The sequence below is a fragment of the Panulirus ornatus genome, chromosome 11 (assembly GCF_036320965.1).
Source record: "Panulirus ornatus isolate Po-2019 chromosome 11, ASM3632096v1, whole genome shotgun sequence".
In the NCBI taxonomy this organism is placed as follows: Eukaryota; Metazoa; Arthropoda; class Malacostraca; order Decapoda; family Palinuridae; genus Panulirus; species Panulirus ornatus.
Genome location: NC_092234.1, coordinates 49,680,322 through 49,703,398, shown reverse-complemented (window position 1 = coordinate 49,703,398; position 23,077 = coordinate 49,680,322). Strand labels below are relative to the sequence as shown.

Here is a 23,077-nt window from a genome sequence, read left to right as displayed (position 1 = left end):
AGTAGCATAGTATTTTAAGAATAATGAATACTAATTTAGCAAATCTTCATTATATCATTTTACTTAGAATTCCCCATTGATTAGTAAGATTAGTAAGAAGAAGTTTTGGTAGAGAGAAAATAGAAGTAGCTTTTGCAACATCCCTTGATCAAGGCTTCATTTAAAGGGACATGCAGTCACTTGTTTATGATTCATTAGGGTAAAGCACCTTTGTAGTAAGAGGAAATCTTGAACCTGTACTGTGCACGAACCCAACTTTTTTTTATGCATCCTGAATGCATAGTTAACTTGGAAAATATTTTGCTAGAGTAGTGGTGTGTATAGTGTATGCTCAGTAAGTTACCAGTTTTTGCCGTGTGATAAGTGTGGACCTAAGGCTTGCTTCATGTCGATGGATTAAAGTTCTAAGGCTCTCTTGATGTGTTTATGTCCAGTGTATCCTCCTTGATATGCAGAGATAAGCAGTCTCTTGGTTTAAGTACTCTTTGTCAAATTGGGTATTTCCTTTCCCTTCACTGTGTACCATGGTTGCTCTGTGCAGGGGGCGTCCTCAGGCACCTGATGTTCAAGCTGCTAGTGTCAACGATGATATGGTGGCTGCTGTAACCTCTGCTGTCATCAAGGAAATTGTCAGGTAGTTGAGGATTAGTGAAATGAATGCATATAGGTGAACTGACCATATTTTATGGATATTTCCTAGTTTTTTATACCATTGAACATTTCAATATATGTATGTTTAAAATATTGTGCTACAGTGGAATAATGACAGAGGAGAGGGATACGGCTAATCAGGTCATATTTCCCTGTAGTCAGGACACAGAGGGAAAAATTCTTCCTTCACGTGATGCAAATGCCAATAGCCCGATTGTCACCAGTATTGCTACTAAAGTCGTCCAGAATATTATGAGGTAACATTTACCTTAATTTTCTTGTGCTAACAAATTTAAAAGATTGCATTCCTGTGTCTCCCTTTAACAGATTTTTTAATTGTCCACTGTTATGAGGTAAAATTTGCTACTATGTGATTTACTGTACTAACAGTAAAGAATTAAATAGTACCAGTATATTGCAATACTATATTTCTCTAAAACAGGAATTACATTTAAGAGAATATGCATGTCGGATTGTGAAATATTGTACAACAATACTGAAACATATTATATTTTGCATGTTCTGTGAATTTCCATTGCATATCATAGGGATTTATGAAATTTATGACTCCTTTTTTTCCCTTGTAAATACTAACACACTGAAGTGATGAGAGCAATGATGAAAGAGTGAAGGCAGTTCAGAAAGGAGAAGTCAACAGTGATTTCTTGAATGGGATCATCTCGAATGTGATCGATGGAATGATTGGGTAGCCTAAATGATAAGATTTTTTTATTCCATTGATATATGATCCAACATATGAGAAACAAAAATTCTTAGGCTTGATTTTTCATGATTAATTATTAGAAAACAAGATTTCTGCCAAAGGTTACTAAGTACTAATATGATATTTTCTCTTAATGCTTGTCACTGGAATTAACAGGTAATTTAAGAAGTGTCAAGCAGTTGTAGAAAGCTGTTTTCCCTTTGCATGTTACTCCTGCATGATGCTCCTGTACTTTATTTTGCTTGTGTTTTATTTCAGATATGGAAAGGCAGAGTGGAAAGGTGCCATGGCTTAATGGCATTCGTGTATTTTCTGTTTTTAGAATGCTTTATTAGTTGTTTGTAAATGTTCTTTAGATATTTTGTGCAGCACTTTAGTTCTTAGTCTCCACTTCACTTGTTTAGTATTTAAATTTGGATGCTTGATCCTTATCAGTGGTCGACACAGAGGTGGAGGAGGCGGTGGCAGTGGCGGCATTGGTAATGATCTTATATCAGGCATGGCTTCACAGTACATCGGTAATTTGATAAGGTGAGTTTATTGTTGTTTTCTTCAGTTCTTAGTGTTTTGGGAACTGTAATCTCATATCTTCATGAAGCATTTCAGATGATTGTGCATGTTCTTGTGAATATTTATTTGTTTATATTTTGCATATGAAGCCCCATCTTTTAACATCTGTATCGTATAATTTCTTAGAACTGCTTAATGCTCTCCACATTTTCTTGGTTTGTTCCACTACTCTATTAATATCAGACTGTTTCCACATCTTCTCTGTCTGTGTCTTTTGTATGTAAGATTTTATGTTTTCCTTTTGATGTGTGTTGATTTTTTGGGTATGTTCTCGTAGATTACAAAATGTGTCATTTGATCACATATGAATAGTTAGCTAATCACAGAACACAGACACACAGACAAATCCAGAATGATTGACGTTAAGCATTTCATGACAGCATGAGCATTTCTTTTACATTTACCTGTGACCACTGGCGTGCCATTCAAGGACTCTACCAGGAATGAATGAGGACAAAATTAAATTCAAAGATGAACAAATGTCTTGGTACTTTATACACTGTCGGTAATATATGATAGTTTTGGTTTGTATGAAAGTAGCAGTACTCCTGGACTGTATGTACTATTTGAATCTGTCATTTGAATTCCATTATGGTATGAATTAGATAGAAAATAAACAACAAAATAAACATTGTCCTCACTTGCACACGTCCAATCTGTAGCTATCATGTATCATGCACCAAACCAGAGCCAAGCATTCCCAACCAAACCCAACAGACCACTTCATAGTCTGTCTTCATGGCTTCATCTATTTTGGTTCAGCACATCCATTCAATGTACGCTTCTTGCCTTTTTGAATGTTCATATCATGATACTTCAAAGCCTCCAACATTCCATCCTTCCATCTCCTAGGTGATGTCTCCCTTTCCCATGCTTATCCCACTTCTGATATGGAAAGGTCTGTGGGGCCTAGATGTGGATAGGGAGTATCTAGAATCAGTATTGTATATTGAATTTAAAATTGCATTTAGGTTCTGTAAATAAGATATTTTTCCAAACCTATATTGCATGTCTTCTTTAGGTGCGTACATTATTTTCACAGTATTAGAATGTGCACAAGACTAATCAAATAAGTTATATTGTGATTATGAATGGGTTGAAAAGTAGACTTTGAAATGGATGTTTTTATAATGTAATAGAATATTTCAATCAAAGATATTTATTTTACAGTGGAGGAGGAGGAGGTCAAGGTCATAGGACACAGAGGAATGAAGATGATGTTCTCTCTGGAATTGCTTCAAATGTTATTGGAGGACTTGTCGGGTTAGTAGCAGTGAATTTTATCAAAAATTTTTCCTTCATCCTATTACGCTTATTAATTACTGAAATTTTAGTGATCTAAGTATTTTTATATGTTTTAACTTTGTCATCTTTAGCATGACATGGATGCTTATTTGAAACTGGATAGACAACACTACACTTCTTGTTATTGATTGGTCTTTCTGATTAGATGATGTTATTGTTCTTTGGATCCTTTCCCAGGCTTATATATGACACAGTTTGTATCATAATTACCATTTACATGGCATCATATTTAGATTGTACTGTACTTTGTTGCTGTTTATGATAATTTTGTTTTCATAACAGTGGTGGTGGTGGTGGTGGAAGCCAGCCAACTCAAGCAGGAGGTGCAATTGCATCCAATATTATTGGCAAGATAGTCAGGTGAGAACCAACTTTTTACCTAAAAAGTGTAAGTTAATTCTTAAAGGGACTGTAGTTTTTGTATTTACTTTTGTTTACATTTTAAGGTATGTATTAATTGCTCGGTTGTGAGGATGTCCATACTTCTCATAATGGGTGACAATTGTTGGAGTAGGTACTGTACTTCATATTTATCTCAGGTAGGAGTTATAGACTGTGTTCTCTCTTTTTCAGAGATGTGTAGGTTTATGTATCGACAGTCCCTATTGTATCATCGTTCAAGGGACCCAGTTTCCTGTATTCATTATAAGATTGATGTAGCAGTTAGCTTTGGAATTGAATATAGTGATGATTTGTAACAAATATTTTCTGCTTTACTCATCCATTTGCTCACCAGTTCTCAGTACTTTTTTTTTTGCTTCTCTTTGCATTTTACTAATATGTCAATTAGTTATGTGTGTCATTTCAAAAAGAAGGAAAGGTGTAATAGATTCACAGATGATATAAATTTTTCAAGGTGTATGTCCACTAACAGATTTTGTTGTAATTACCTGATCTTTTCCCACAATGTAAATCTATTACTCATTGCTTTCACTCCTTTCTTTAAAGAAACCACATACTTCTTATGTGAGAAAATGCTGCTAAAATAAAAAGCTGGTGTTTGTGGATTTTGTTATGTGAGGCTTAGTATTTTACAGCATTACTCTTTGGAAAAGGTACTCTCTTTTTGTACATAGATAAACATTGCCATATTTCAAGAAGGAATCATATGCAGTAACACATTCTGTATCCGTGTGTTTAGATGGTAAACAACATAATTGGAATAAATGCCTAATTGTACTGTAAATTGAATTAGTTATTACGTAGATGAATCATGTACATTTTATTTATTGCCAGTTCAGAGGCTCATAAGGAATTGAATTTTGTATACAAACTAGATAAAAGTATCCATTGCAAATCATGTGCAGGCACCTAGCCTGATAAAGTTGACAGTCATCTTTTATGTGTGATTAACTAATAGGGATTCTGAATGGAATATTGCTAGTAAAACCAGAAGTTTTTAGTAATTGATTAGGCAAACTAGAAAAGTTCAGAACACAAGATGAGTAAATCATTTGTACATTTTTCTTCCCTGTACCGTATTAGTTAGATTAATTGATAACAAATTGCTGACTACTTATTAGTTAGCTGTATGCAAATAGTCTAGATGATAAACTTTCGATAGAAGCCTACCATTACAAAAGCTTCCATTTTCTTTACATGCTGACATCAGTGGTGGTGGCGGTGGTGGCCGTGTATCAGATGATCTAATTAGCCAGATTGATGTTCATGGGTAATGTCTGGCATGTTATCCCCTATGCCTGGTCTCTGTCAACATTTTGCTGAGTGGTAGTGAAATCACATCAGTTTAGTGTATATTCAGTACTGTTGTGATACTAGGATACAGATCATATTGTACTGCTTTAGAATAAATATATCCATTACAGCAATGTGACTTCTGTTTAAGGGTGTGGCAAAAGCATTAAAGATAAAACAAGTAGCTGTATGTCAAGTATTCTTTTTCAAAATGATTCTCTATGGTAAAGTCAGCATAATGTAGTTTATTGGAACTGGAAATTATCCATCTGATGAACTTCAATGCTACTAAAAGAGTAATGCTTTTATATTAATTTTATGTTGCCAAAAGCAAGAAATTATAGCATAAAAGTAATGATTTACCACACTACTCTGCACAAAGGCCAGGACCAGTGCCTACCAGACCTTCTTTGCCAAATGGGCCCTCAGGTATCCCAGGAGGCTTTCCAGCACTGCCTAGGATACCTGGGGGCCTGCCTGGGCAACCAGGGGGTCAGGTGGGATCAGGGACGTCTATGTACCGAGCCATTGCCGCCACAGCCGTGGAGGCTGCTATAGGGTAAGGTTTAATGTGGGTTACTTGTCACTTATCAGAGGATGTTCCATTGTGTAAAAGAGATCCAGAAACTAGCACCTTTTAATTTTTGCTTCGACACTGAATTTTCTATTATACCAGTTATGTAGATGATATCCCACAACTTTCTACATAATTCACAGTTACTTCTTGCCTGCACCGAATTCCTGATCCCTCTGTATACCTCTCCAGAACCCCCTGGATTTAATTTTATAGTTTGTTCTTGCTTTAAGATGCTTAGAGTGTAATAAATCCACTATGAAATTGGTGCATTATTGATAGTATAATGTGATAGAATACTGTACTTATGGTAGCATAGAGAACATTATTTACATTGGATACATTAAATGCAGACTTCACTTGGGACTGGGTAGTAAAAGTAAAGAAGGGGATACAGTTCTCATGTAGAAGTATTACTGAACTGCTATCTTTCCATCTTCTTTCATCTTTGAAATTGTATTAATATGATGATTGAATGAATTTAGCTGTCAACCAAGATTTGCTTTTAATCCAAAATTTCATACAGTTTTAAGTTTTGTTCAAGTTAAGATACATTTCATCTTTGTCAAAGTTACCTCATTGATAGCATATATGCTTATATATTAATCTTTGCTGTCTTCTGAAGCCCTTTGCTAAGATATTAAGATAGATCTATAGAATGTTCATTGGTTATTTTTCTTATTTTGGAAACCAAGCCAGCTTAGTCACATCAGTATGGCTCTGGCTAATAGTCATTTTAGAATTTTTCAGTATGAGTGATGATACTCATACATTCAGATTTATTCTGTAACACCTCATGTAATTGGTGCTTTGAAATTAATTTGGATGAAATTACAGTGTATTTAGAGTAAGCTGGAGGAGTTATGGTAGCAAAGTGGTTTAGGAGATATAGTATCAGATATATTTTCCCTCACGGTTTAAAACTGTAACTCGTGATAGACACAGATACATATAAATTGTATTAGAGATATGTATTATTAAAAAGCACAATGTATGCTTGCTCTCAAATAAAGTATGAATTATAAAGTTTAAAGGAAGTTAATAGCCATACATAAAAGTGAATAAAATTGGTGTCTTCCTTTACTAGACATACACCAATGCTCTCTTATACAGATTGTGGTAAAAAAGGACTTAGATTAACCAGAGTATAGTGCACCAAAAGTGGATTACTGAGGATATTATTGCGTAAATGATATTAGTAGTCCAATTAGTATGTTTCTAATGGCTGATAGCATTGTTACTCTTAAGATTAAAATTTGAAGTTATGATTTTAATGTCTAGGACATGACTGTCAAATCCTATACCATGGATAATCATTACCACACTTAGCAAAGTACTGTAGAATTAGGGTATTGGTGTATTTAGTTTTATGTGTTCTTCAAATATTTGTGTGTATTTGAATAAGTGTCCTAAGTTGGTACACCATTTTAAGCACTCGACTTTGTGTTTGCATGCAGTATATCATACACATATACAGAGCCATCCAAGTACCAATGTACTACTCTGTATTAATAACCCAAGAGATTTTGGTTTAGATGGGGTTGGTAGGATGTTGATCACTATGTATAAAACCAATCTCTCTGTGATGCCAGGACCTCAGAATTAGTTTACCCTTTATTCCTTGGAGGTGCCACCCCATGAACATGGGACACAGAGTGAGGGACATAGGCTTTATTTGTGTACTTACTACAAAAGAATTATGATGTGTAATTTGTCTAGATCATTATGGTTAGCCACATTTGATATTTAGAACATAGTTAACTTGACTGGTAGTTACATTATAAGGCTCTCATACAATTAGTAGAGTTTTTTTTTGCACTCTTCACCATTATTTACTGTGGATTTTAACCATGAAGTAATGATGTTTACAGATGATCTTGAAAGGGATGCATGGTAAATATTTTAGTACTAGAGAATCCCTCAGCTCAAAACACACTTTATGCTATTATTTAATCAATCAGTTCTATCCCATTCATCTCCCAAGGTCTGAATTTCTAAAGTTTAATGTCAGGATGATACATATTGATTTATTAGTAGAATATAGGTCCATCAACGTTTAGTGCAGGTACTCAGGTCAGGATGAATCATCCTGGCTTGAGTTTCATATCTTAATTCCCTATTTCCCCGCCTGGATTATCCACCCTCACAGCAACAAACTGGGCGAAGGTGTGGTCAATGACGTTGTAAAGGCGACCTCCACTGATGTCTTAGCTGAGGTCATGGAGGGTGCAGTGTGAGTTATAGATCATGGATAGTTACTGTAATCTTTGGTTATTTTTGTAATGTATTATAGATTTGGTGACATACACTAACTGAATTATTTGTTTTTATATGAGTGATGGCTGCTTATCATAATGCAAGTTTTCATTCTGTAAGGTTTTACAAATTGTTTGTGTGAAAATGAAGTGGGAGAGGTGGATGCTGCAGTATTCCACTTCAACTCCTATGTGGGATGCTGCAGTAACCCACTTCATCACATTTCAGTTTAAATTTTCTTCTTTGCTGTTGATAGTATTTTTTTCTTCTGTTAGTATTGTCTTGAATATAGGTATTAAGTAAAGAGCTTCAAAGTGGTTGGTCATTTGGTCTCTTTCATCCATGGAAGCATTATTGATTTAAAAGTGTAGGATTAGTAAGAGAAAGATTGGTAATTTTGTAGTTTTCTTGTTCCTGTTAAAGTTTCCTTTGTGGTTAGTATTGCAGAATTATTTGGGGATCTACCACACATTATGAAACTTTATTTATCCTCGTAACTATAGTTTTACTGCTTCTGTATTTACTTTTCTACCCTCTTTTCACTTAGGGTAGTTTCTAAGAGTGCAAGCATAATGCAGTTACTTCCAGTCCCTGTTTGCTACCCCAGTATGAGGATTCTTTTGTATGATTTTCAGGCAACGATGTTGATTCTTTGATACTTTCTACATAGAATATTTCTTTTAAAGTGTTTGGAAAAGATTCTGCCCATACAGTGCACTGAATAAAAGAAGGAAAGGAACTGGGATGTGACTATTATTTCATTGTACTTCTCAAGGGTTTGCCAGTCTTCATCCCAAATGCCATCACATATATGTGAATTAGTATTACATATGCTAAATCTTATTCAGAAGCTTTTATACTAATGTATTACATGTAGTAGGGTTGGATACCCAAAAACTTGTATGCATTGATTCTGCTTCTGAATTTGATGTCAACATATGTGAAGCTGTTAACATCTGTTTGCATTCCTGAAGATATTATGGCATTGGAATATGAATCTTCCTTTACATGTGACATGAAGCAGTTTGACAAGATTGAAGGGCAATGAGTCAAAGGTAGGAATATGTATGAGTGGGGAAATAGTAATGTTGTAGTTCTATGAAGTAAGTGTGAGAAGTCATGGTAGACAAGCAAATAGGACTACATTGTGGTTATGATTGTAGGATATATCCAATATTAGGGCTTTTAGGTTTTTTCTGTTAATAACCTCTTCTTTCAAAAGGTTTTTAGGCAATTAAGGAATGATGATAAGAGTCAGGTATTAGCAATGAGGTGTGATAGATTTTTTAAACATACTTCTGGAGAAACCAAGAAGTAGAAATTTCCATTAGACTATTGAAATTTTTTTTATTTTCTGAACACCCTGTACTTTATTATTACTACTTCCATGGATGACCTGACAACCAGTTAACCATCTACGTAAAGACTTGCTCAGTTACATAATTTTTTAACATCTTTACAAAGACATAGAAATGGAGATTTAGATGTGCTGTATTAGAATGAATAACCTTACAGTTACTTTTGTATTAACAATGTTGTTGTAGAATTAATTGAACGTTATTTTCACACAACTATTTAAAAGGACAAGTGCTTGGAAGATGTTGGATATTTTGAAAAGCCATTAACATTTTATTTACCTTTGAGTATTCACTTTTTCACTCATACAGAATAACCTGAATTGAGAAATTTGCAAACTTTTTGTGCATGTTCTTATGTTGTTATAAGATTTATTAGACTTAGTTATTCAGAATCTTAATTATGACAGATAGTATGCATATGTTCATATGTTATCTTACAATTTTTAATTTTGTTTATTGTATGTGATGAATTGATATATTGTTTGATTTGTTTTGTATTCTAAGTTATGATTATACCTAACTAACATGCATGGTATATGATTGTGATGAATATTTTGATTTTGCATCTGTTAAATGTTTGTGTTGCCATTAATGGCATGAATTTTCATGTTTTATTTTTTTATGATTTGCATTTGTCACTGGGTTCGCTAAAATTAGTACCATATATATCCATGAGTATGACTATTTTTGAAGTTTTGGTACAACATGCAAATATGATTTTGTAAATGATATAGTTTCCCATGTGAAATTGCTAATGTATTGGTAATCCTTTTTAATTTCTGCCAACAGCAGCATAGATGATAAGTCTTCAGAGAAAGCCTGAATCTATTTAAAGCTCAGATATTTCAGTTCCACCATACAGTGCAGCTAATTTTAAAAAGACTGTAACTTGCCAGATATTAATGATAAGTACTTCATTAATCATCATGGCAATGTAACTAATGATACTGTGCAATAGTATACAATTTTTAAAAGTTTTTAGTTGGTGGTGAATGATAAGCTTTGAACTGCCATAAAGGCACCTTGTCGTATTTTCACTTTTGGTCAAATGCTCCAAGTGGAAAGCCTTTTAGTACTTTGAACTTTGAAGATGTCTTTGCGTGAAATAACAAGTAACAGAAAAGAAAACAAGAACATATGTATATCTGAGGAAGGATGTGAATGTAGCTGAAATGATGATTAGATACATATGATTTTTAATGTTTTTGGCCACCTTTTATGCAAAGAGAAATTCAGATGATTTTTGCTGGTGAGGAAGAGGAAAAGAAAAAAGAAGGACCCTTAGAGGAAATAGCAGGAATTGAGAAAAGCATTTTGATGAAAGAAATTCTCATGACTTCATCTTTAGACCCAAAATATACCATAAGAAATGGAACTACTTAGCACTGTAGGGATTTTTGTCCTTTACTCGTGACTAGGACGCATGACTTTATCATTGACAAAAACTGACATATGACCAGGATGAGTCATCATTTTAAGAATGCAAAAGGCTGCAAGGTTATAAAAGCACTGATGTAGAATATCACAGCTCATGATTTGTTAGTAAGTGATGTTTTGTAGAAATTTAATTCTTGGTGTTATCTTAATTCTCAAAAGTGGTAATAGTAAATATTCACTTTATTTTGGATATGTTAAACTTAAACATGTACTGTTATATTCCTTTTATGCTATAGAGTAGCATATTGACGTCTTTTTTGTAATCAACAGGGGGGCACAGTTTTCCAAAAAGGAGGATGGAGAAATTGTTGAGAACTTGACTCAGAGCCATGTAGATCCCTCGAAGCACCGTATTTTCCCTGATCCTGGTCAGTATGATCATTATGAAGTTATCATTTTTAAGCTCTCCTTTTTTTCTTTTAGTGAATGTAACTGTTGTGTTTTTAAGTTTATTTTGTCAAGGAGAATAGTTATTTATCAGACATCTTTTTTTGTTGTTTGTTTCTTTACTGCCTTATAAAAAATTAATTATTTTGTCAAGTTATTTGTAATGCTCTGTTCTGAAACTACATAGGTAAAATATTGGAGTAGAATAAATTTGTGGTGCTAGTTATTATAAACCAAACATTATTGATGATAGACATTCAGATTGCTTTTTTTAGGATATATTACTTGCAATCAGTATTGCATTTTCCATCAATATGGCAAAGATCCCACAGGTCCAGAAGTAATTTTTAGTCAAAAGTCATAAATTCTCCCATATTGATTTTATTGCAAGAGCATGTACAGTGCCTACTGATGAAGTAGGCTTGAGGGGGCTGTGGCACAACCATCAAGGATAAACATGAAATAAAACCATGAAAACTGTGTATTGTCAAACAACAAGTACTTTATTGGTTTCTCTTTCCTCTGCATACACTCCTTGAAATGACTAGGAACTGAATCAGCAAAGTTTTGAAGCCGTTTAAGGTAGATCTTTGCAATAAAGTATCCATGTTACGTAATTTCATTTTGATAAGTACCCACAAGCTGTCTATTGGATTCATATCAAGTGTATTCCATGGCTAGTCACTAAAAAACTCCACTGCACAGTCCTTAAGCCAATCAGTGACTAGTTTGGCAGTGTGGCAGGGCATCCCATCTTGCATGATCATTTTGGCCTTGCACTTTTTGAATGAATGTGGAAGGTAGTCGCATAGTGGCTCGAGGTAACTATGTCTGTTCATACTTTCATTCTCTGGCAACACTACAAGGTCCCCCATAATATCAAATGCTCCCTTGACATAAATGAAGCAGGGAACTTTACAGTGCTTGTTATGTACATAGGGTCAAATGGATCACAGCCTGGTTGCCTTCGCTTACACCTGCCACGGCCATCTGTCGCAGAAAAGGTGGATTCATTACTCCACAAGACACTTTTTGATTTAGCTGTATCCCACACTACATATTTTTTGCAAAGCTTGATTCTTTTCTGATGCCTATGGGTATGCGTGATTTAGGATGCAGTCTGTATCCCAGGTACTTAAGGTCCCTGTGTAAGTGGCACTGCACTGTCCTTACCATTACATCATTGAGCAGTTTAGTATTTCTTTCTTAATTCTTGTGCACTCAAATGTGTATCTGCATCTTCTTGAAGTTTAAGAATATTCAGAACATGTGGAGAAGTTCTTTTGGCCTTCCCAGAACATTTCACATGGGTCTGTGTAGCAGTGCTGCTGATATCATTTAATTTTTTCACCCATCATTGTACTGATCTCAGTCTCTTACTAAGAATATTAGAAATTTCCGTAAGTGACTTATTTCTCTTGTAAAGTGCAACTGTAGAAGTTATTTTGTCGGTTGTAAAGGGAATATTTCTAACTGTAGTAGGTGATAGGTCAAAAAGGGGAAAAACAATGAAAATCCAAGGCATGAGTGGGGAGCACAGCGAAACACTCACTCCACCTACAACACTTAAACTGCTACTGAGGAAGGCACCATTCATGTGGTATGCTGCCCGTCACATAGTTGCCACTGCTCGCTAGAGGGCACCAACTTCATCAGCGGACACCAGTGTCACTGTAATTGCCACAGGTCCACTCGTGCCAACTTTATTGGTGGGTAATGTATACTACAACTAATGAAAATCTAGTCATGGAATTTCTGAATGAGAAGAAACTTTATATTTGTTTGAGATTTATGTTTATATATTTGTTCCATTGTCCATTCCTTCTATAGGAATTTTGATGATTGTAAATTTTTTCTTCATTGTTGAGATGTGACAATTATCATCCACAGTACACTTAAAGGAGTTACAGCATAGTAAAATATGCTTAAACATTCTATTCATTCTCCTGATTTGAAGTCTGGAAGTCATGGCAAGTGATGTACTCATGAAAAGTATATATGCTCATAGATGAATATTCTTCACATTCTGCATGCTATATGTTATTTTTTAATATATACAGTCAAAATTATGGACATGATTGCATCCTTCCTCTTTGATGTTTCTCACATGTTATTGTATACCCATGGGATATATTGTTGGCTTTGCTATATGGCTTCTGGTGTGGTCTCTAAAGCTCTTTGGCTCTAGAAGCTCCTGAGGGTTTGGACATCCTGAACATTAGGTCTTGGTGATGTCTTGACTTCAGTGGCTCAGGGAGGTTAGTGTGACCCTCTTAAGCTCCACTGATGCTTTCCTTGTAGCTCTTTGATCCCAGAATCTCCCTTGTTATTGGATACCTCTGTCTGTGGAGCTTCAAGTGGTATGTAGAACAGTTTAGCCCATTGAGCTTCATGATCAGACCATTGGAGCTGTATAGGTATTGTTTTATGGCCCTTGGAGATCTTTGGTCGTAGAGCTCATTTGCATATGGAAAGTGATGGTCTATGGAATGTTTTAGCCTTTAGAGCTGTGAGTTGTGTTAGCTCTTAAGAATTCATGGCATAGCTTTTTAAGATGTATAATCTTACATGTTCTTCCCCCAGGGTCAATGTGGCGTATGCAACCAAGTTTAGATTTTCATTCAAGTGGGTATTTTGAAAAAGCTTACTGGGCATTTGAATTTGTTTTTTGCTTTGTTTTCCTGCTTACTGCCAGGGTGTTCCAACTTTTCTGAAATTTTCTTTTTATGAACATTTATCCTCACACACTCACACTACCTGTCAGTTGCCTTTGAACCTTAAACTGTTCCTACACTTACTTAATGTTCATATATGCCTACACGACCCCTTCTGTTGCAAACATGCAATCACAGCTAAACCTGATTAGGGTTACTCTTATTTCTCCTCAATTCATATATTGCCACAAGGCTCAATACTGCTCTTATTGGTATATGAAAATATCTTGCTTCAAGGACTGAACTCATACCTGAACGTATTTGTGGATGCTGAGGTTATGAGAGATGTAAAGAATAATGATTACATTAGCTTAAAGGGGACCTAGACAAATTCCAAAGTGGTCTAATAAGTGGCTAATGAAATATAATCATAGTAAATGCAAGAGTGATGAGGATGGAACACAGTGAAAGAAGTCTGCCAAATAATTGTTACCCAATGGGTGAAAAGCTAGAAACAATGCATGAAAGTGACTAAGGAGCCAACATTGTGCCTGATCTTCTGTCATAGCTTCACATCAGGAGGTTGTTCAGAAGGCACACTGTCTTCTGACAAATTTTTGAGTCAGATTTAAGTATGTGGATGAAGAAAGTCACATTTAAGTATGTGGATAAAGAAATGTTTAGGTAAACTAGAGACAACATACATTGGACCAATACTGTATTATTCTTCTTAAGTCTGGTCATAATTCCTGTAGAATCTGAAGGATTTAACTTAGAGAGGTTAGAGAAGGGTAACTAAGATAGCACCTGAATTAAGAGAGCTGAATTACAGTGAAATGCCAAGGGCTACAAATATCCAACCATCGGGTTTGTGAATCAGGAGACAATGTTGATAACGAATAGCTTTTTATGAGGTGCAGTGACAGAGTAACCACATTATAACAGAACATTAAGCAAGAAGCTTGTTGGAAAAGATGTAAAGAAGAGCTGTTTTAATGTAAAGGCAGTGGATGGTTGGAACACATAAAATAGTGAAACTGTGAATGCCAGGGAGATGAACTGGGAACATCTTGATTTGCATAGTGTGAGACAGACATTGAGAAGGATTACAAGGTGTTCAGGAATACTTTAGTACCATGATATAATAAAGCTTGCAATTCAAAGGGGCTGATACATAATAACTTTTATCTCATTTTCTTGTCGTGTGTACCAGAAATAGCAACCATGGTACTATACATGGGTTAAAGGATTATGCAGTGCTCATATTTGAGTTAGGCCATTAAAGAAGTATAGATCCAGTCAGAGAGGAATGCAGATTGCAGGAGGAGATACAAGGAAGTTAATATGACAGAGCTAATATTCCTTTTGGAAACAAAACCTATGGAATGACATGTCACTGTAATATGTAACATTGTTGTAAAATGTTCTCTGGAGATGTCGCCTGGGAGTGAAGTTCCAGTGCTAGGCAACAAAGATTATTTCTGAAAGAGAAGTGCACCAAGGAAAATATATTGACTATGGACTTACCTATGTATGAAGAAAGAAGATACAGGGAAGACTGTTAAATGTTTGAAGTTTCAGATAGACAGTGAAAACATTGGGTGGGTTTTTGTAATAGCAACTGATCAATCTGGGGCACAACAAGCAAGAAACAAATAAAAGATGTTGAGAAATTCTTATTTTGTGGAGTAGTGGATGGATGTAATATGCTAAGTAGTTTTTATGAAAAATCTTACTAGTAAAGAAAGATATAGGTGGTGCACACAAGTGTACACTTCTTCCCTGTCCTCAGACGCACCTGATCTCCCACAGGTAGGTAATCATATACCACACATAATAGACCAAAACACAAATGAAACTTACATTTAGTAAACACACCTAACTGCAGTGTGGTGTTCTGTCTTTAACTGATTTTTTGATGACTCAGAACCATGCTTGTCTTCCTTGTTCCAGGTGTATCCCTTCATTCCTTTTGGGACCGTCACCAAAAGAATCGTTTGTACTTTATTGATCATTTATAGCTAACCATTGTAGACATTGTGATCATCATTTCAAGGTGCATGCCCAGACGGAAGACTACTGTCTGATGATCTCAGCACAATACCCTTAATTTGCCTGGTATTATAACCATATTAATTATGTAGATAGACAAAAAAGGAATGATATATGTACATATTATGAATGTATGTGTGTATATATGAGTTGACCCCATATACCACATCATTCCAATTCATTCTATACCTTGCATGCCTATCTCCTTCCTGTATGTTCAGGCCCCGATAGCTCAATCTTTTTCACTCCATCCTTCCACCTCCAATTTGGTCTCCCACTTCTCCTTTTTCCCTCCTACTCTGACACATATGTCCTCTTTGTCAATCTTCCCTCACTCATTCGCTCCATATGCCCAGACCATTTCAATACACCATACTCTGCTCTCTCAAACACACTCCTTTTACTTCCACACATCTCTCTTATCCTTTTGTTCCTTACTTGATCAAACCACCTCACACTACATATTGTCCTCAAACATTTCATTTCCAAACACATCCTCCCTCCTCCATACAACCCTATCTGTAGCCCATGCCTAGCAACCATATAACATTGTTGGAACTACTGTTCCTTCAAACACACCCATTATGCTCTCCGAGATAACATTCTTTCCTTTCACACATTCTTCATCACTCCCAGAATCTTCGCCCCTTCCCCCACCCTGTGATTCACTTCTGCTTCCATGGTTCCATTTGCTAAGTCCACTCCCAGATATCAAAAGCACTTCACTCCCTCCAGTTTTTCTTCATTTAAACTTACCTCCCAATTAACTTGTCCCTCAATCCTACTGAACCTAATAACCTTGCTGTTATTCACATTTACTCTCAACTGTCTTCTTTCACACATTTAACAAAACTCAGTTACCAACTTCTGCAGTTTCTCACCCGAATCAGCCACCAGCGCTGTATCATCAGTTAACACCAAATGACTCACTTCCCAAGCCCTCTCATCCCCAACAGATTGCATTCTTGCCCCTCTCTCCAAAACTCTTGCATTCACCTCCCCAACCACCTCATCCATAAACAAATTAAACAACCATGGAGACATCACGCACTCCTGCCACAACTAGACATTCACTGGGAACCAATCAGTTTCCTCTTTTCATACTCGTACACATGCCTTACGTCCACATATTCCCCACTTGTTGTAAAAGGTGACTAAAGGGGGCAGGAGTGGGGGGCTAGAAACCCTCCCCTCCTAGTATTTTGACATTCTAAAACAGAAAACAGAACTGGAATTGATAAAGGCAGCGAGTATGAATTATGTACATGTGTATATGTCTGTGTATGTATATATATGTATACGTTGAAATGTATAGGTATGTATATGTGCATGTGTGGATATATGTGTGGATGAAGAAGTAAGATTATTAGTGAAAGAGAAGAGAGAGGCATTTGGACGATTTTTGCAGGGAAAAAATGCAATTGAGTGGGAGATGTATAAAAGAAAGAGACAGGAGGTCAAGAGAAAGGTGCAAGAGGTGAAAAAGAGGGCAAATGAGAGTTGGGGTGAGAGAGTATCATTAAATTTTAGGGAGAATAAAAAGATGTTCTGGAAGGAGGTAAATAAAGTGCGTAAGACAAGGGAGCAAATGGGAACTTCAGTGAAGGGCGCAAATGGGGAGGTGATAACAAGTAGTGGTGATGTGAGAAGGAGATGGAGTGAGTATTTTGAAGGTTTGTTGAATGTGTTTGATGATAGAGTGGCAGATATAGGGTGTTTTGGTCGAGGTGGTGTGCAAAGTGAGAGGGTTAGGGAAAATGATTTGGTAAATAGAGAAGAGGGAGTAAAAGCTTTGCGGAAGATGAAAGCCGGCAAGGCAGCAGGTTTGTATGGTATTGCAGTGGAATTTATTAAAAAAAGGGGGTGACTGTATTATTGACTGGTTGGTAAGGTTATTTAATGTATGTATGACTCATGGTGAGGTGCCTGAGGATTGGCGGAATGCTTGCATAGTGCCATTGTACAAAGGCAAAGGGGATGAGAGTGAGTGCTCAAATTACAGAGGTATAAGTTTGTTGAGTATTCCTGGGAAATTATATGGGAGGGTATTGATTGAGAGGGTGAAGGCATGTACAGAGCATCAGATTGGGGAAGAGCAGTGTGGTTTCAGAAGTGGTAGAGGATGTGTGGATCAGGTGTTTGCTTTGAAGAATGTATGTGAGAAATACTTAGAAAAGCAAATGGATTTGTATGTAGCATTTATGGATCTGGAGAAGGGAATATGATAGAGTTGAGAGAGATGTTCTGTGGAAGGTTTTAAGAATATATAGTGTGGGAGGCAAGTTGTTAGAAGCAGTGAAAAGTTTTTATCGAGATGTAAGGCATGTGTACGTGTAGGAAGAGAGGAAAGTGATTGGTTCTCAGTGAATGTAGGTTTGCGGCAGGGGTGTGTGATGTCTCCATGGTTGTTTAATTTGTTTATGGATGGGGTTGTTAGGGAGGTGAATGCAAGAGTTTTGGAAAGAGGGGCAAGTATGAAGTCTGTTGGGGATGAGAGACCTTGGCAAGTGAGTCAGTTGTTGTTCACTGATGATACAGCGCTGGTGGCTGATTCATGTGAGAAACTGCAGAAGCTGGTGACTGAGTTTGGTAAAGTGTGTGAAAGAAGAAAGTTAAGAGTAAATGTGAATAAGAGCAAGGTTATTAGGTACAGTAGGGTTGAGGGTCAAGTCAATTGGGAGGTAAGTTTGAATGGAGAAAAACTGGAGGAAGTAAAGTGTTTTAGATATCTGGGAGTGGATCTGACAGCGGATGGAACCATGGAAGCGGAAGTGGATCATAGGGTTGGGGAGGGGCCGAAAATTCTGGGAGCCTTGAAGTATGTGTGGAAGTCGAGAACATTATCTCGGAAAGCAAAAATGGTTATGTTTGAAGGAATAGTGGTTCCAACAATGTTGTATGGTTGCGAGGCGTGGGCTATGGATAGAGTTGTGCGCAGGAGGATGGATGTGCTGGAAATGAGATGTTTAAGGACAATGTGTGGTGTGAGGTGGTTTGATCGAGTAAGTAACGTAAGGGTAAGAGAGATGTGTGGAAATAAAAAGAGCGTGGTTGAGAGAGCAGAAGAGGGTGTTTTGAAATGGTTTGGGCACATGGAGAGAATGAGTGAGGAAAGATTGACCAAGAGGATATATGTGTCGGAGGTGGAGGGAACGAGGAGAAGTGGGAGACCAAATTGGAGGTGGAAAGATGGAGTGAAAAAGATTTTGTGTGATTGGGGCCTAAACATGCAGGAGGGTGAAAGGAGGGCAAGGAATAGAGTGAATTGGATCGATGTGGTATACCGGGGTTGACGTGCTGTCAGTGGATTGAATCAGGGCATGTGAAGCATCTGGGGTAAACCATGGAAAGCTGTGTAGGTATGTATATTTGTGTGTGTGGATGTATGTATATACATGTGTATGGGGGTGGGTTGGGCCATTTCTTTCGTCTGTTTCCTTGCGCTACCTCGCAAACGCGGGAGACAGCGACAAAGCAAAAAAAAAAGAAAAAAAAATATATATATATATATATATACATACATATGTATATACATACATGTCCACACACACAAATATACATACCTATACATCGCAACGTATACATATATATACACACACAGACATATACATATATACACATGTACATAATTCATACAGTCTGCCTTTATTCATTCCCATCGCCACCCTGCCACACATGAAATAAAATCCCCCCTCCCCCCTCATGTGTGTGAGGTAGTGCTAGGAAAAGACAACAAAGGCCACATTCGTTCACACTCAGTCTCTAGCTCTCATGTAATAATGCACCGAAACCACAGCTCCCTTTCCACATCCAGGCCCCACAGAACTTTCCATGGTTTACCCCAGACGCTTCACATGCCCTGGTTCAATCCATTGACAGCACGTCGACCCCGGTGTACCACATCATTCCAATTCACTCTATTCCTTGCATGCCTTTCACCCTCCTGCATGTTCAGGCCCTGATCACTCAAAATCTTTTTCACTACATCTTGCCACCTCCAATTGGGTCTCCCACTTCTCCTCATTTCCTCCACCTCTGACACATATATCCTCTTGGTCAATCTTTCCTCACTCATTCTCTCCATGTGATCAAATCATTTCAAAACACCCCCTTCTGCTCTCTCAACCACACTCTTTTTATTACCACACATCTCTCTTACCCTATTATTACTTACTCGATCAAACCATCTCACACCACATATTGTCCTCAAACATCTCATTTCCAGCTCTTCCACCCTCCTCCGCACAACTCTATCTATAGCCCACGCCTCGCAACCATATAACATTGTTGGAATCACTATTCCTTCAAACATGCCCATTTTTGCTTTCCGAGATAATGTCCACTCTCAGGTATATAAAATCCTTCACTTCCTCCTAGTTAAGTGTGGAATAGATTTTCATTTGTAGGGGATACCAGGAAATGCTTTTCACATGTGAATCTGTTTATATGTACTAGTAAGTATTCTGAGGGTGTTTAGCTTGTTTATGGCTTTTGTTTTTGGATGCTTGTGGTGTGAGGAGTAAATGGCATGTGTGTGTTGTATGGGATATCCAGTCTGGTTGGAGTTCATGTGTACTTGTTAAAGCTTTTCAACCATACGTTTTCTGGGATGTGGACTTGTTTGTTAGTGTATATTTTTAATTGTTTTTCCCATACATGAACCCTGACTCCACCAGATTTGCTTGGCCCTTTAGAAATTTGACTAGATTTAATGTGTGCATCTGTTTTTTCAGTGTAAGTTAAGTCTGAAAGTACAAAATAATCCCTTAAATCTTTAGCCAAATTGGGTTTGAGTTTCGTATTTGGCATAATTTTTTAAAGATACGTCATTGCCCCTGAATGTGGTCACAAATTTTATGTTGATGTTTGCAGATATTGACTTCAGGAGTGGATGAATCATTATGCTCGAGTTAACAATGTTTGACATGCAATTCTGTTGTGTTGAGTAACATTAACTACAGAGACCTGAATTGTGAAGACCTTAGACTACTGGACTCTTCAAGTACTAACCAAAATACTAATTGAAATTCCGAGACATTAATTGTTTGCCAGGAATATGCTGTGGAGGAATGATGAATTTTCTCAACATGAGCATGTGTGATGCATTATTATTTATCTCCATGAAATTCATACTGAATTTTATGATGGCCTTTTTGGAATATATATATATATATATATATATACTATTCGCCATTTCCCGCCTCAGCGAGGTAGTGTTAAGAACAGAGGACTGGGCCTCTGAGGAAACTCCTCACCTGGCCCCCTTCTCTGTTCCTTCCTTTGGAAAATTGAAAAAAAGAAAAAAGAGGGGAAGATTTCCAGCCCCCTGCTCCCTTCCCTTTTAGTCGCCTTCTACGACATGCAGGGAATACGTGGGAAGTATTCTTTCTCCCCTATCCCCAGGGATATATATATATATATATATATATATATATATATATATATATATATATATATATATTTTGCTTTGTCGCTGTCTCCTGCGTTAGCGAGGTAGCACAAGGAAACATACTATTTGCTATTTCCCACATAAGTGAGGTAGCGTTAAGGACAGAGGACTGAGCCTTTGAGGGAAATCCCCACTTGGCCTCCTTCTCTGTTCCTTCTTTTGGAAAATTAAAAATACTTGTGCAGAGATGTTAATGTGCTGAGACATGCAACTGGAGGGATGTCTGATCATTAGCTTGTGCAGGCAAAGGTGAAGATTTGTAGAAGTTTTCAGAAAAGAAGAGAAAATGTTGGGGTGAAGAGAGTGGTGCTTGGGAAGGAGACTTGTGTGAGGAAGTACCAGGAGAGACTGAGTACAGAATGGAAAAAGGTGAGAACAAAGGATGTAAGGGGAGTGGGGGAGGAATGGGATGTATTTAGGGAAGCAGTGATGGCTTGCGCAAAAGATGCTTGTGGCATGAGAAGCATGGGAGGTGAGCAGATTAGAAAGGGTAGTGAGTGGTGGAAGGAAGAAGTAAGGTTATTAGTGAAAGAGAAGAGAGAGGCATTTGGATGATTTTTGCAGGGAAATAATGCAAATGAGTGGGAGATGTATAAAAGAAAGAGGCAGGAGGTCAAGAGAAAGGTGCAAGAGGTGAAAAAGAGGGTAAATGAGAGTTGGGGTGTGAGAGTATCATTAAATTTTTGGGAGAATAAAAAGGTGTGTTGGAAGGAGGTAAAGAAGGTGCGTAAGACAAGGGAACAAATGGGAACTTCAGTGAAGGGGGCTAATGGGGAGGTGATAACAAGTAGTGGTGATGTGAGGAGATGGAGTGAGTATTTTGAAGGTTTGTTGAATGTGTTTGATGATAGAGTGGCAGATATAGGGTGTCTTGGTCGAGGTGGTGTGCAAAGTGAGAGGGTGAGGGAGAATGATTTGGTAAACAGAGAAAAGGTAGTAAAAGCTTTGTGGAAGATGAAAGCCAGCAAGGCAGCGGGTTTGGATGGTATTGCAGTGGAATTTATTAAAAAGGGGGTGACTGTATTGTTGACTGGTTGGTAAGGTTATTTAATGTATGTGTGTCTCATGGTGAGGTGCCTGAGGATTGGCAGAATGCTTGCATAGTGTCATTGTACAAAGGCAAAGGGGATAAAAGTGAGTGCTCAAATTACAAAGGTTGTTTAATTTGTTTATGGATGGGGTTGTTAGGGAGGTAAATGCAAGAGTCCTGGAAAGAGGGGCAAGTATGAAGTCTGTTGGGGATGAGAGAGCTTGGGAAGTGAGTCAGTTGTTGTTCGCTGATGATACAGCGCTGGTGGCTGATTCATGTGAGAAACTGCAGAAGCTGGTGACTGAGTTTGGTAAAGTGTGTGGAAGAAGAAAGTTAAGAGTAAATGTGAATAAGAGCAAGGTTATTAGGTACAGTAGGGTTGAGGGTCAAGTCAATTGGGAGGTGAGTTTGAATGGAGAAAAACTGGAGGAAGTGAAGTGTTTTAGATATCTGGGAGTGGATCTGTCAGCGGATGGAACCATGGAAGCGGAAGTGGATCATAGGGTGGGGGAGGGGGCGAAAATTTTGGGAGCCTTGAAAAATGTGTGGAAGTCGAGAACATTATCTCGGAAAGCAAAAATGGGTATGTTTGAAGGAATAGTGGTTCCAACAATGTTGTATGGTTGCGAGGCGTGGGCTATGGATAGAGTTGTGCGCAGGAGGATGGATGTGCTGGAAATGAGATGTTTGAGGACAATGTGTGGTGTGAGGTGGTTTGATCGAGTAAGTAACGTAAGGGTAAGAGAGATGTGTGGAAATAAAAAGAGCGTGGTTGAGAGAGCAGAAGAGGGTGTTTTGAAATGGTTTGGGCACATGGAGAGAATGAGTGAGGAAAGATTGACCAAGAGGATATATGTGTCGGAGGTGGAGGGAACGAGGAGAAGAGGGAGACCAAATTGGAGGTGGAAAGATGGAGTGAAAAAGATTTTGTGTGA

At 37.3% G+C, this 23,077-nt stretch overlaps 1 protein-coding gene across 31 annotated transcripts in view; it reads left to right on the top strand.

Moving 5' to 3' along the window:
• LOC139751502 (calpain-A-like) overlaps positions 1–23,077 on the top strand; it is a 244,635-nt gene that overhangs the window by 79,137 nt on the left and 142,421 nt on the right. For 19 of the 31 annotated variants that reach the window (XM_071666965.1, XM_071666969.1, XM_071666983.1 and 16 more), the window contains 10 exons: positions 542–634; positions 810–908; positions 1,256–1,357; positions 3,116–3,208; positions 3,533–3,610; positions 4,863–4,922; positions 5,328–5,504; positions 7,669–7,752; positions 10,841–10,938; positions 13,541–13,582. In XM_071666965.1, the coding sequence (XP_071523066.1) occupies positions 542–634; positions 810–908; positions 1,256–1,357; positions 3,116–3,208; positions 3,533–3,610; positions 4,863–4,922; positions 5,328–5,504; positions 7,669–7,752; positions 10,841–10,938; positions 13,541–13,582 (926 nt within the window). Of the gene's footprint in view, positions 1–541; positions 635–809; positions 909–1,255; positions 1,358–1,810; positions 1,907–3,115; positions 3,209–3,532; positions 3,611–4,862; positions 4,923–5,327; positions 5,505–7,668; positions 7,753–10,840; positions 10,939–13,540; positions 13,583–15,564; positions 15,607–23,077 lie in introns of all 31 variants that reach the window. The other 12 variants (XM_071666973.1, XM_071666992.1, XM_071666974.1 and 9 more) reach the window with 11 other exon arrangements.